The sequence below is a fragment of the Chiloscyllium plagiosum genome, unplaced genomic scaffold (assembly GCF_037043375.1).
Source record: "Chiloscyllium plagiosum isolate Xiang-an unplaced genomic scaffold, Cpla_swu_hap1 HiC_scaffold_7, whole genome shotgun sequence".
Taxonomy (NCBI): Eukaryota; Metazoa; Chordata; class Chondrichthyes; order Orectolobiformes; family Hemiscylliidae; genus Chiloscyllium; species Chiloscyllium plagiosum.
This window is the reverse complement of record NW_028270145.1, coordinates 47,420,289-47,432,076: the sequence shown is the minus strand read 5'-3', so window position 1 is coordinate 47,432,076 and position 11,788 is coordinate 47,420,289. Positions and strand designations below refer to the sequence as shown.

General features: G+C 39.1%; 1 protein-coding gene across 10 annotated transcripts in view; it reads right to left on the bottom strand.

Moving 5' to 3' along the window:
- znf385b (zinc finger protein 385B) overlaps window positions 1-11,788 on the bottom strand; it is a 433,921-nt gene that overhangs the window by 18,572 nt on the left and 403,561 nt on the right. For all 10 annotated transcript variants that reach the window (XM_043693506.2, XM_043693507.2, XM_087988974.1 and 7 more), the window contains one exon: window positions 9,028-9,184. In XM_043693506.2, coding sequence (XP_043549441.2) covers window positions 9,028-9,184 — 157 coding nt within the window. The remainder of the gene's footprint in view (window positions 1-9,027; window positions 9,185-11,788) is intronic.

The following is an 11,788-nucleotide window of genomic DNA, read 5'->3' as shown; positions in this document are numbered from 1 at the left end:
CCAGAAGCTCAGACTAAAGCTCTGGCTTAAATCTCACCATGGCAGCTGGCAGAATTAAAATTCAATGAATAACACTGGCATTAAAAGAAATAGTGCCACGAAACTTTGTCGGTTGCTTTGAAAACACATCTGGTTCACTAATACCCTTTCGGGAAGGAAATCTGCCACCCTTAATAGGTCACATGTGGGACAGAGGTAAATGATTGTCCATGATCTTGTATCATGTTGGAGCAGGTCCATTAGTCCAAAGGGTCTAATCCTGCTCCTATGCTCCTCTTGCTATTCACAGTTAGTTCCTTCTCCATCCTGATGATTTTTCCACACGCCAAAAAAAATATGCACATACAGATTGCACCTGAGAGCACTGGAGAGTACCACTGGCAATGCCTTTGTAAGATCCTCCAAAATCAATGACAAGGAAATAGCAGCATCTGCTCCCTAGCCAACATGCTCATCAACAAGTCTTTAATTAGTCAAAGCCAGCTCTCCTGGGAATGACATGACAATTATATGGCGAAACTGAGGACTGCAGATGCTGGAGATCAGAGTCAAGATTAGAGTGGTGCTGGAAAAGCACAGCAGGTCAGGCAGCAACTTGTGCCCTCTAGTTCTGGATTCCCCAAACCACCCCCACCTCAGGAAAGAGACTTTGTCTATTTATCCTATCCATGCTCCTCATGATTTTATAAACCCCTGTAAGGTCACCCCTCAGCTTCCGGCGCTCCAGGGAAAACAGCCCCAGCCTACACAACCTCTCCCTATGGCTCAAATTCTCAGAACCCTCCAATCTTTGTAAATCTTTTCTGAACCCTTTCAAGTTTCACAACATCTTTCCAATAGGAAGGAGACCAGAATTGCACGCAATATTCCAACAGTGGCCTAACCAATGTCCTGTACACCCGCAATATGACCTCCCAACTCCTGCACTCAATACTCTGACCAATAAAGGAAAGTATACCAAATGCCTTCTTCACTATCCTATCTACCTGCGACTCTACTTTCAAGGAGCTATGAACCTGCACTCCAAGGTCTCTTTGTTCAGCAACACTCCCAGGATCCTACCATTAAGTGTATAAGTCCTGCTAAGATTTGCTTTCACAAAATGCAGCACCTCGCATTTATCTAAATTAAACTCCATCTGCCACTTCACAGGCTATTGGCCCATCTGGTCAAGATCCTGTTGTAATCTGAGGTAACCCTCTTTGCTGTCCACTACACCTTCAAGTAGTGGACCCAGCACCGATCCTTGTGGCACTCCACTGGTCACAGGCCTCCAGTCTGAAAAACCCTCCACCACCACCCTGTGTCATCTACCTTTGAGCCAGTTTTGCATCCAAATGGCTAGTTCTCCCTGTATTCCATGAGATATAACCTTGCTAACCAGTCTCCCATGGGGAAACCTGTTGAAAACCTTACTGAAGTCCACATAGATGCACGTCTACCACTCTGCCTTCATCAATCCTTTTTGTTACTTCTTCAAAGAACTCAATCAAGTTTGTGAGACATGATTTCCCATGCACTAAGCCATGTTGACTATCCCTAATCAGTCCTTGTCTTTCCAAATACATGAACATCCTGTCCCTCAGGATTCCCTCCAACAACTTGCCCACCACCGACATCAGGCTCACTGGTCTATAGTTCCCCGGCTTGTCCTTACCACCTTTCTTAAACAGTGGCACCCCATTAGCCAACATTGGCTAAACATTAGCCAACCTCCAGTCTTCTGGCACCTCACCTTTGACTATTGATGATACAAACATCTCCGCAAGAGGCCCAGCAATCACTTCCCTAGCTTCCCACCTGATCAGGTCCTGAGGATTTATCAACTTTTATGTGTTTCAAGACATCCAACACTTCCTCCTCTGTAATAGGAAATTTTTCAAGATGTCACCATCTATGTCCCTACATTCCATATCTTCCATGTCTTTTTCCACAGTAAACAGTGATGCAAAATACTCGTTTAGTATCTCCCCCATTTTCTACGGCTCCACAGAAAGGTGGCCTTGCTGACCTTTGAGGGATCCTATCCTCTCCCTAGTTACCCTTTTGTTCTTAATGTATTTGTAAAAACCCTTTGGAGACTCCTTTAATCTATTTGCCAAATATGGATCATCAAGACTGCTCTGACAGTCAATATGATTATGGCTAACCTTACAGTTCAATTCTCACCACTCCCCATATTTCCTTACATCTGAAACCACTAAAATCTGTGTTTAAATAAACTCAATAATAGAGTAATCTACATATTTATGAGGCAGAGAATTCCAAAGATTGACAACCGTTTGAATGAAGTTATTTATCCTGATCGCAGCAGGAAATGATAATCCCCGTTTCTTGTGGTCTATGTTCTAGATTGTCCATCGAGCTGAAATATCAGTGTCAACTCTGTCAGGCTCCTTCGGAATCTTGCAGACTTCAAAGAATATTTGCCCAATTTACTCAGCTACTTATCGTAATACAAACCTCCCATCGCTGCAACCAATCTAGTGAACCTTCACTGCACTGCATCAAACGCAAGTACATCCTCTAGCTTGAAAACCAAGACTGCACACAGTACTGCTCGCCAAAGCTCGAAACAAGTCTAGCAGGACTTTACTCATGCACTCCAAACCCATTGAGATAAAGGCCACGTGCCATGGTTGTGACAGGAAACTCCCTGGAAGATCATTGCAATGCTTTAAAGAAGTTGAGTCTGTTAGAATTCCACTTGATGTTATTACTGGGCAAGTAAGACCACAGACTGTAATCTGGCTTGTTAGATGACATTTGGATTGGTTGGTTTAATAAGGTTGTCTCTCAGTGAAACATAAGCATACGATGGGTTAGATTTGATATAACAATAGAACTGATGTTTATCATGCAAAAGAAATTAAGATAAAATAGACTTAACTAAACTATTTACATGTAGCACACACTTAGAGTTCAAAACGCAGTAAAAATATAATCTCATTAATCCAAAAATAATCCCTTTACTGTAATCATAGCAGGCAGAATTATCTTCTCTATCACCCATTGCAATTATTTGAACTGTGGTCTCAACTCCCCTTCTTCAGAATTTGATAGCCTCTTCCTGGACCCTTTGTACAAAAGAGCTTAAACTTTCAAAGTTTAAGGGGAATGGGGAAAAAGCAGTAACAAGGTACTGAGTTGAATGATCAGCCATGATTGTACTGAATGGCAGGACAAGTTTGAAGGGCCAAAAGAGTTGAACTCAAGGCGGGAAATGAGGGTGACTGCTTTTGACATCAAGGCAGCATTTGATCAAGTGTAGCATCAAAGAGCCCAAGCAAAACTGAAGTTGATGAATGGGGGAAAGCTCTCCAGAATTATATTAGGACAAAAAAGGATGGTCGTGGTTGTTGGAAGTCAATTATCTCAGTCCCAGGAAATAATGACAACTTCCTAAATGCAGTATCTTCAGTCTAATCATCTTAAACTACTTCAATAATAAACGTCTCTCCAACATAGGATCAGAATTGGGTAAGCTCTGATGTCAAGTCAGCGAAAGTGAGGACTGCAGATGCTGGAAACTAGAGTCGAGGGTATGGTGCTGAAAAAGCACAGCAGATCAGACAGCATCTGAGGAGCAGGAAAATCGACGTTTCAGGCAAAAGCCCTTCATCCGGAGCTCACTGATGGTTACCCAAAGTTCAGCACCAATTGTGACTCTTCAGCAATGCATATCCACATTCAGCAAGACTTGGATAGTATCCAGGCTTGAGCTGATAAGGGGAAAATAACTTATGTGCCATACAAATTCCAGTTAATGACCATCTCCAATAGGAGAAAGCAACACTGGCATCTAATCAACAAAGTGGAAAACTGCCCAGATTTTACCTGCCCACCTGAAGTAGGCTAAATCCAACCTGGCCAGTTACTATCCTATCAATCTCCTCTCAATCTTAAGCAAATGATGGAACATGTCATCAATAGTGCTATCAATGGCAAATAGAAAGGAATACCCTGCTCACTGTCACTCAGTTTGGGTTCCTTCAGGACATATTGGTTCCTGACTTCATTTGCTAAGTCTAAACTATCTAAACTCCAGAGGTGAAGTGACAGTGACTACTTTGACATCAAGGCAGCATTTGACTGAGTGCGGCATCAAAAATCCCAAGAAAAGCTGGAATCATTGGGAACTGGGGGAAAATCTTCATTGATTGGAGTCAGTTTGAGCAAAAAGGAAGATGGTTTTGGTTGTCAGAGCTCAATACTCAGATCCAGGAACTCACCACTAGAGTTCCTTCAGTAGAGAAAGCAGAAGGCAGAGAGCTGACAGAAGGCAGAGATTGGTTGTAGATGGAAAGTATTCTGCCTGGTGGACAGTGTTGAGTGGGGTCCCGCAGGGCTCTGTTCTTGGGCCTCTGCTCTTTGTAGTTTTTATAAATGACATGGATGAGGAGGTTGAGGGGTGGGTTAGTGGGTTAGCAGATGACACAAAGGTTGGAGGTGTCGTCGATAGTACAGAGGGCTACTGTAGGCTGCAGAGTGACATAAACAGAATGCAGAGCTGGGCTGAGAAATGGCAGATGGAGTTCAACCTGGATAAATGTGAAGTGATGCATTATGGAAGGTTAAACTCAATTGCTGAATATAGGATTAAATTCTTGGCAGTAGGGAGATTCAGAGTGATCTGGATGCGCAAGTATATAGATCCCTCAAAGTTGCCACCCAAGTGAATAGGGTTGTTAAGAAAGCATATGGTGTTTTGGCTTTCATTAACAGGGGGATCGAGTTTAAGAGCCACGAGGTTTTGCTGCAGCTCTACAAGTCCCTGGTGAGGCCACACTTGGAATATTGTGTCCACTTCTGGTCTCTCTACAATGGGAAAGACACAGAGGCTTTGCAGAGGGTGCATAGAAGGTTTACAAGGATGCTGCCTGGACTGGAAAGCTTGCCTTATGAAAAAGCTTGGACTTTTCTCTCTGGAGAGAAGGAGGAAGAGAGGAGACCTGATCAAGATGTACAAAACAATGAGAGGAATAGATAGAGTCAATAGTCAGAGACTTTTCCCTAGGGCAGGATTGACCGGTACGAGAAGTCATAGTTTGAAGATATTAGGAGGAAGGTATAAAGGAGACGTCAGAGGTAGGTTCTTTACGCAGAGAGTTGTGAACGCATGGAATGCGTTGCCAGCTGTGGTGGTGGAAGCAGAGTCAGTGGGGACATTTAAGCGACTGCTGGACACGCACATGGATAGCAGTGTGTTGAGGGGTGTGTGGTTAAATTACTATATTTGACATTAGGATTAAATCTCGGCACAACATCGTGGGCCAAAGGATCTGTTCTGTGCTATACTTTTCTATGTTCTATGTCTATGTTCTATAATGTCCTGAGATGACAATCTTCAGCAGCTTCATTAATGATCTCCCATCCAACATAAGGTCAGAAGTGAGAATGTTCAATGATAACTGCTCAACTGTCAGAGAAGCAATCTTTGCCAGATGCAGCAAGACTTGGGCAATATTGAGGCTTAGGTTATAAGCAACAAAGAACCTTTAAAATGCTCAAGTATCAGGCAATGTTTGTGTCTGTCAAGAGAGAATCTAACTATCGCTCTTGATGTCCACCAGCATTACTATTACTAAATCCTCACCTAAAACATCCTGGCAGCAAACATTAACCAGAAATTTAATTAGCCCATTCATATAAATACTTTTTGCTACAAGAGCAAGTCAGTGGAAATGCAACAGTGACAAAATCATTTCCTGTCTCCCTAAATCTTGATCACCATCAAGACAAGCATCAATCAGGAGTGTGATCAAACACTCTTTAACTGCCTCATTGAGTTCAGCTCCAACTTCAGTCAAGACGCTCAACCTCATTCAGAACAAAGCAACTCATTTGATCTGAACCCCATCTATGACTTTAAGCATTCACACTGGGAGCGTGTATCATATAAAAGATTTACCAGAGCAACTTCTGGATTAGTGGTGCTGGAAGAGCACAGCAGTTCAGGCAGCATCCAAGATTTCGAAGCTCCTTGGATGCCGCCTGAACTGCTGTGCTCTTCCAGCACCACTAATCCAGAAACTGGTTTCCAGCATCTGCAGTCATTGTTTTTACCAGAGCAACTTGACAAGCTTCTGTCGATTTTGACTACTACCACTAAGAAGAAGAGTGACAGATGCACGGTAGCAATATCACTTGCAAGATTCTCTTTGAGTCTCACCCGACCCTAACACCATCGTTGGTGTCAATATCCTGGAACTCCTTTCTTAGGTAGAAAGTAGCTATAAGAGATTCTGAAAATGCCAAGATTCTCCAATGAAATTAGTCTAGGTGGGTGAACCTGAAAAGGTGATCCTATCCAACCTCCACCTCCCTCAGTGATGGTTGTGGGGGGAAGTAAAGCCCTACAATACCAGTGCAAAGAGGCCATGAGAAGTTAAGTTCAAGGAATAGAATGCCCAGGGTGACTTCTGCCAAAATCCCATTTAATGACCTCAACAGAATTTCAAAGGTAAGAATCTTATGTCTTATTTAAACTCTCCATACACATTCAGGAATTGTGCAATTTTTTTTTCTATTTTCCTTAATCCATCGTCAATCACTGCATCATCACCACCTCCTCCTACTCACTCATTCTGCACAATCTCCTTTCACCATTGTACTATCCCTCATTTCTGCCACTTCACATTGGGCACCAAACATCTGAACATGAAGCACCAATCTCAGAAGAGCTCAGAGCCTTTTACTATCATTCTTCCTTCCTTCTTTCAAAAAAGTAAAGATAAAGAAACCTTATCCATTCACCGGACAATTTGAGGCTGGGATGGAAGCTAGGAGGGAAAGTATGTTTCCACAAAAGTATAAGGTACTTGGGTCAAATGGCCTCTTTTACCAGTTTGCAATTGTGTGATCATAACTTCTATGAGCATCAGGAGTTTAGCATCATCACTGTATGTGGAGAGAATCAGTGAACAACAGCTCTATTTTCCATTAATTATTTGTTCAAGAAAATGGCAACAACAAAATGAAAGGATAATCAAGCTCAAACTGCACTTTATTCACAGTATTAATGACACAGACATTTTTAAACATATCAGAAAGTATAATCACAATGAAATTTTCAAGAATTTCACATTAAGAACTCACGTTAGTTCTTTATCAAAACTCTTGTGAATAATAAAAGAGTTGCTGCCAGAAACATTCAGTTATTTGCCAGCTGTTTAGAGAATTGACTCTAAAAGGCCCTTAAGGCATAAGTATGCACAGCTGAATACTGTGTTACAAATTCCTTTAAAATACTATTAGTAGATGGGGATTTAAAGAATAACATTTAATGCTGATTTTTTAAATGTGCCATTGTACTATTAAATGTTCAAGCTACCATAATTTGGTTGTATAAGTCAAGCCAAGTGTAGGGTCACAGAGTCATACTGCACAGAAACAGACCCTTTGGTCCAATCCATCCATGCCAACCAAGATTCACAAACTAACCTAGTTCAAATGGCTGTGTTTGCCCCCATAGCACTCTAAATCCTTCCTATTCATATACCTGTCCAAATATCTTTTAAACATTGTAGTTATACCGGTATCTATCACTTGCTCTGGCAGTTCATTCCACACGCTAACCACCCTCTGTGTGGAGAGGTTGCTCCTCAGGTCACTTCTAAATCTTTTTCCTCTCACCTTCAAAATATGCCCCCCTCATTCTGTTTCAAATTAAATGTGCTGAAACGAGAACTATCTTAGAATCACAAGAGCCACATTAAATATTATTTTTCATTTCCTTAATTTGAAACAGTCTGTCGCTATTCAAACATAAGTAGTAACTTTACAAGTTTGTGCTACCACAGGAGCTTTGTAAAATTACACTTTTGTTCTAAGTGTGAAGCAGAATCTGATTTTATCTACCCCAAAAACTATGTTTTTGAACATACTCAATGTATAAATTGGCTCCCTTTATCTGCCACAGTGTGCTATACTCGCATTAATAGCCAGTCCCAATCATACCACCCACAAATAGATGTTTTACTTACGAGTAAGGCATGACTGAGAACAAGGGATCAAGTAGACAATATGAGCTATGTTGTGAAGATGTGCAGGAATTCAGAGATATCCACACCCAGCAGACCCCATATGATGAACAACAAAAGATAGAGACCACTCACACCTATGCCAGTGGTTCACATTTTACTTGGCATATAAATCCATCCCAATTTGTGGAAGGATTTATTTTTGAGGCTTCAAAGGTTTCTTTTACACTGATATCTACTTTGTTTTTACTTAAAGATTTTAAGAATGCCACTGCTGATAAATTGAATTGAAAGCTTTGTTTGAAGTTCTGAAAATGTGAATTGTTATTTTAACATTAGAAAGTGCATCTTAATTTGCTTGTGCTTTTTCTCAGTATTAAAATTAAACATATTGATGAGTGCATTATTCAGGGTATTTTAAAGCAGGTCTAAATTAGATGTTTCAAATTAAATGTGTTGAAACGAGAACTATCAGAATCACAAGAGCCACATTAAATATTATTTTTCATTTCCTTAATTTGAAACAGTCTGTCGCTATTCAAACATAAGTAGTAACTTTACAAGTTTGTGCTACCACAGGAGCTTTGTAAAATTACACTTTATCTACTTAGGGAACCAGTCCAATACCATAGAGGCTTCTGTATTTTCCTGACATCTTTTGCTAAATACTAAGCTTAATTTCTGATTCTCTAATAGGTTGATTTGTCCAGCATCATTGACAGGTTTAAAAAAATGAAAAGTGAGATTGTGCAAAAAAACACAGTATCATTGGAATGTAACCTCAAGTATAATGTGTCATTTAAATGGTTTATTAAATAAAGCCAACCCTGTTGACAAAAGAAACAAAATACAGCTGCAATTGATTGAATTCACAGTTATAATGTCATATGTTCCATCATTATTAAATAATTAGACAGCCATTCATTATGATCAAGCAAACAGCATTAATAAAACATATAACAGTAAAAGCAGAAATAAGCAGTTTCATGCAAACATACAACACAAAGAAAGAATATGAATGAGAAGAACAAAAGATTTTTTTAACCTGTTTTTTCAGAGCTGTTGGGAGTGATTGCAGTGGAGGAGGTGATAGCCTTTGTGCTGTCGTTGGTAGGAGCAGTTTTCTGCTTATGTTTCGAGGCCTCCAGTGCTTTGAGCTTCTTGGCATGTTTACTGCCTTTGTAGTGCGCCTCGGCTTGGCTCTACAAAGGAGAACAAATGAACCATGCAATCAGGCTCATTTCTCATACTTTCACTAACTTCATGGGTGACAATACAGAAAAAAACCTTTCAATAATAGGCACCAGGCATAAATGGGCTATGTCAGAAAACTGCGAGCAAATTAGTGAGGTAAATAGGTGCCTCTATTGAAAGATATGTATTAACTTCATCTAGTTAATAACGTCATTCTACTCAAACAAAAGAAACTTACAGGAAGCATGCTATTAACGCAATGAAACAGAGTGACTGTATAGACCACAGTGCTACTGGTAAAATATACTTTGTATGAGAAACATTTGGCTGGTACATACAAAGATGTATCTAGAACACGTGATTGTATCGTTCCAACTAACCATCTTGGATACAGCTCACTGTGTTGGCAATAGTGAAGCAAGGCACGAAAACAGTAGACACAGATTGCACAAACACGGGAACACAAAACAAAATCTTTATGATTGTTAATGGATATCTTCTCTGAGAAAAGATGTCTGCAGCATTAAGATCACCAATGATTAGTTTAAAATTACTTCGAGGTGATAAAGAAAAATAGTTAATTACACATATGCAGCATCATTGTCAGTTGCATAAACAAATATGAATAACATTGATCTAATTGATCAGTGTAGTTCTTTAGTTTATTTTAAGAAAAGCTGTTGGACAATTACGTATAAAATTGAAGACATTTGCTGTCCTTGTTAATACTGCAGTAGGCACTCATCGGCTCAGATTATACATAATTGTAGAACACAGGCTATATTAATAAATAAAACAAAGGAAACTTCTTTGCACCCAATAGAAAGGCTTATTAGTCAATTATCTACTAGTAAGTCTTTCTGCTGATATTTGCAACAAACTCTTAGCCTGCAATATCAGTGTAAACCTACTACTGTCAATGACTCACTTCAATCAATCCCCATCTATATATATGACACCTGTTGAAACACAAGTAATTTAAAGAAAGAACTTAAACATTGTAGAACGTTGACTATAATTCATTTCGTTTACAATGCAAATGGGACCTCTATGTATTAATAAATGCCAGTTTTTCCTTTTCACAAATAAAAGTTGAAGCAATAGTTAGTCACTAAATTTCTCCACCCAGTAACCTACATATGCATAATTTAATTTTTACTCCTCTGTTAATCCTCTGTATTAAAATGCCATTCCCAAAATGACCTGGACATATCCCACTACTGTCAGGTTTACTTCATTACAATCTTTAAATATGTAGGTTGACTTGCCTCCAAAAACTTCTTTGCCCTGAGAAGTTCATGGCTTCTAAATGATTCTGTCATAGGCAAGAGAGTTGTGCTTATATTTATATTACTGAAAGTCACCAGAAAAGTCCATTGCATGGTGGTCCTATTGTCTCTTTCATTTCATTCTAGGTACCAACCATGTTACCTCAAAATCATAGTCGTTCTCTGTTCTTAAATGATTCCAGCACCATATGATTATTATGGTAATGATTTGGGAAAAAAAACATGGAAATTATAACATTTGGTTACATAATGGTTAGAAGTGGTTCCATAATTTTCATCAGCTTCAAGTTAAAGTTTTAAAATGTTTTGAGGAAAATAGTAATAGAACAAATTTAGCAATTCCTACTAATATTTCAGAAAATACCTATTCATGGAAATAACGTGATTAACTCTTGAATTGTTCAATCAGATGAAAAAAGCCCTGAGTTTTTATATGTGTGTTATTTCATTTTGAAGTGGCATATCTTTGTTGTCCCACATTATTCACAACTTCAAACCTTATTGCCAAAATGTCACTCAGAAAATAGATTTTGAAATAAATTACAGTATGAAAACATCAGTTGGCTTTCTCAAATATAACTAGTAGGTACCTAAAATGCAGCGTTATTGTCATTATTGTCAACACAAAATAACAAAAACCGACTTTTTCATGGTGTCTTCAACTTAAAAAGCCTCCAAAGTGTCATAAATATATGGCACTGCCATTGTCCATTGTTAGCAGTAACAAATAAAAACATTGTTTCGGTGATACAACTATAATCGCACCTTATTAATTCTGTTAAAAATCACACAATACTAGGTTATAGTCCAACAGGTTTATTTGGAAGCACTAGCCACCTGACGAAGGAGCAGTGCTCCGAAAGCTATTGCTTCCAAATAAACCTGTTGGACTATAATCTGGTGTTGTGTGATGTTTAACTTTGTACACCCCAGTCTGAAACTGGCATCTCCAAAATCATATTAGCTCTGTTGCTTCAATCTTAGTTTAATGTCAGTACTTGATAAGCTATATAACAACAATTGCATGTTAAAACATTTTCAATGTAATAGACTCTTATATAAATAAAATGATCAAAAAAATACTGAGATCGTACTTTGGAATCTGTACCATACAAATTGTTATAAATGTTGCTTCTCTAATTTCTGCTGATCCTCCACCAAGTTGAGAGGATGATATAAGATCTCACAGAAATTTATCCACTGGAATTTGTTCTCAGACAGATTGCTTTAAAATGATTGACAGTAGCTTATGGATATTTCTAAATGCTTAACTCATCATGCGCTATAATATCACCACTGTAGAACAGACTATCAAGTATGAAC